This window comes from Schistocerca cancellata, chromosome 11 (assembly GCF_023864275.1).
Source record: "Schistocerca cancellata isolate TAMUIC-IGC-003103 chromosome 11, iqSchCanc2.1, whole genome shotgun sequence".
Classification (NCBI taxonomy): Eukaryota; Metazoa; Arthropoda; class Insecta; order Orthoptera; family Acrididae; genus Schistocerca; species Schistocerca cancellata.
The window spans coordinates 86,971,003-86,973,663 of record NC_064636.1 but is presented as its reverse complement, the minus strand read 5'-3'; the positions used below and the strand labels follow the sequence as shown (position 1 = coordinate 86,973,663).

The 2,661-nt window shown below is 35.9% G+C and overlaps 1 protein-coding gene across 1 annotated transcript; it reads right to left on the bottom strand.

Annotated features, from left to right (window-relative positions):
- Positions 1–1,104: 1,104 nt before the first annotated feature.
- LOC126108241 (uncharacterized) lies at positions 1,105–2,424 on the bottom strand. Its single transcript, XM_049913471.1, has 3 exons — positions 2,295–2,424; positions 2,087–2,205; positions 1,105–1,926 (listed from the first exon to the last, which is right to left on the bottom strand). The coding sequence occupies exons 1-3, from the start codon at positions 2,422–2,424 to the stop codon at positions 1,105–1,107; spliced, it is 1,071 nt and encodes a 356-aa protein (XP_049769428.1).
- Between the last annotated feature and the right edge of the window lie 237 nt (positions 2,425–2,661).

Below are 2,661 nucleotides of genomic sequence, written 5' to 3'. Positions count from 1 at the left end.
ATCGTACGAAGTATTGAACGACGACCGGCTCCAAGCCCGAAATTTGTTTGAACAGTCATTTCGCAGGGAAAATTTTAAAATTCACATATTTGCTGCCATTTCCCATGTTACCCTCCAATAAAAAACATTGCCTGCATATTGCTACCATCCAGAAAAAAATAGAGAACATAAATTGCCAAATATTGTGAATACCAATTTGCAGTAATGTTGGAGGACCTGTTTACATTTTCATTCCTCAAATATCTTAAATGCAGTTGGGCGAGTGCCATTATGTTATTTTGTACTGTCACTGATTACATCTACAATTTCTATGAATAAAATAGTATACAGTTCTCCAAATGTGAGATTTTATACAAGACAAGAGCACCATAATGTAAATGGAATATGAATGAATATTCTCCTGCTTCTAAAAATTTGTTAAGGGTTGGAATGGAATAAGCATACAAAACACACAGTTCACAATTTAAAGGTATTACACAAAGGTAAGATAAGTTCTGTAAAGAAACCAAAATATAGACGATTCCTTGTTTGTTCATCATAATTGTTAATTTGGAAATATACTATTCATTAATAGTTGGTTTCATAGAATATCCTATTGCACCACAGCATACCATATACATGATGTTCTATCTTCTGTGCAGCTGTAATTACATTGAGTGCCCATACATTATGGCCATGTGGAACAAAATTATGCACAACTTTTGTCAAGTAGTGCAAGCTCCAATTCTTCTGATCTTAAACTGAATTTCACTACTCACTAACAGGCTTCTTTGCAGATATTGATAGGCTTTATACTTCTTTTCACTGCAGCCAATCTTAGCAATTTAACATTAAGTAAATAAGTGTTCAACTAGTCCTGCAGTAAATTGCACATAAAAAAAATACTCAGAATTGCTGAGAAACTTTACTATAAAGTCCAGGAACATGTATGTAATGTCAGAAATCAGTAATTCCAAAAACATGCTTAGGACCATATGGAATGTAGTGAAATGAGTGCTGGGACAGCCAGCTACAGAAAAGAACATCACTGTTGAACCTAATGGTAAGGCTATAAATGATAAGTCGCAGGCAGCAAATATATTTTCCAAGTCTACAGTTTACATTTTAAATGTATCTGTACTGCCAAGGTACTTCACCTGATGGTGATACAAAGTAATTCATGAATTCTTCACAAATTGCTCTAGTATCATGAGAATTTTTGTTACATTGTCCTGTTTGAATTGGGATTAAATTGTGTGTTCCTTGCTCTTCATTCCTCCATGAGGCTCCTATTACCTCACCATTCTGTACATCCTCTACATCAAAATTACTTCGGTTTGCATAATTGCCATCGTTTCTGTCCATTAAGAAATTGTGTAGGGCACATATAGCTGAAACTATTGTCACAGTTTTTTCAGGACCTAGTAACAATGGACGCCTCAATATCCTAAACCGTTGTGCAATGTGTCCAAAAAAAATTTCCACAACTCTTCTGGCCCTTGTTAACCTGTAATTAGACACTCTGTTCAGGCCCGGTTGGTTATGGAATGGATAGGGCTTCATTAAATATAACCTCATTGGAAATGCATCATCTGCAACGATTACATAGGGGGTGTCCTTTTCTCTGCCAGGAAGTGGTTTGGGCAGAGGAATGTCAAGATGTCCTTGCTCCAAGGCTGAAGAGAAGAAACAGCTACTAAATACACCACCATCTGAAACTCTTCCATTACAGCCTACATCAATGTATAACAACTTGTAACTGGCATCTACAAGTGCCAATAATACAACACTGTGGCAATGTTTATAATTATAATAATAGCTTCCACTGTCTTTTGGAGCTTGCATCACAATATGATTCCCATCCAATGCCCCAATGCAGTGTGGAAAGTTCCAGTTCTCTTCAAACCCCTTTGCCACCTGCATCCACTCGCTTGTTGTTACAGCAGTCTAGAAACAGATGATGTGTAATTATTACATGTTGTATTTAATTAGCTTGTCTCTTTCCATTTTATGAGCATTATAAAAAAAACATTTTATAAGTATATCATTCTGTAAAATGCAGTTTATTTCAATAAAAATTTAGTTTCATTGTTGTGTTTTCACATACCTTCAAATAATTTTCCCTTTTCAATACGTCAAAAATGGCTCTATATACGTCAGGTACGATCAGAGAAATCGTGCTGACCGGAATACGAAACAAGTACATGAGGGACTTGTATGAGTCTCCTACAAAGAAAAGATTTCAAAATTTAAACTTGTTTTGGCTGTATGTTTCACACAAATAAACGAAAAGGCCTATTTTATTCGTAGCTCACCTGTAGCTATAAATCGTAGAGTGACAAGCAAACGTTCCTTTGCTGAAATGGCAGTACGGAACTTTGTGTCTCGTTTTGATATGACGGGCGCTATTAACATCAACAAACACTCCATATCATTTGAGGACATTCTGCAAAAGTTTTCAAAAGTATCCATGCTCTCGATACTAAGTTCTTGCAAAAGGTTATTATAGGCACCATATTGCGATCTTCTCATTATCCACTCTCTAACCCAAATACTTCTCTTTTTCTTTTTCACGTTTTTCATTACAATTACAAGAGCTGCAGCATATCTCACACGCCTACTTGTCATTTTATACTTCGGCAGACACTCGTAGTGGTACTGAAAGCATATGTAAACAGTATC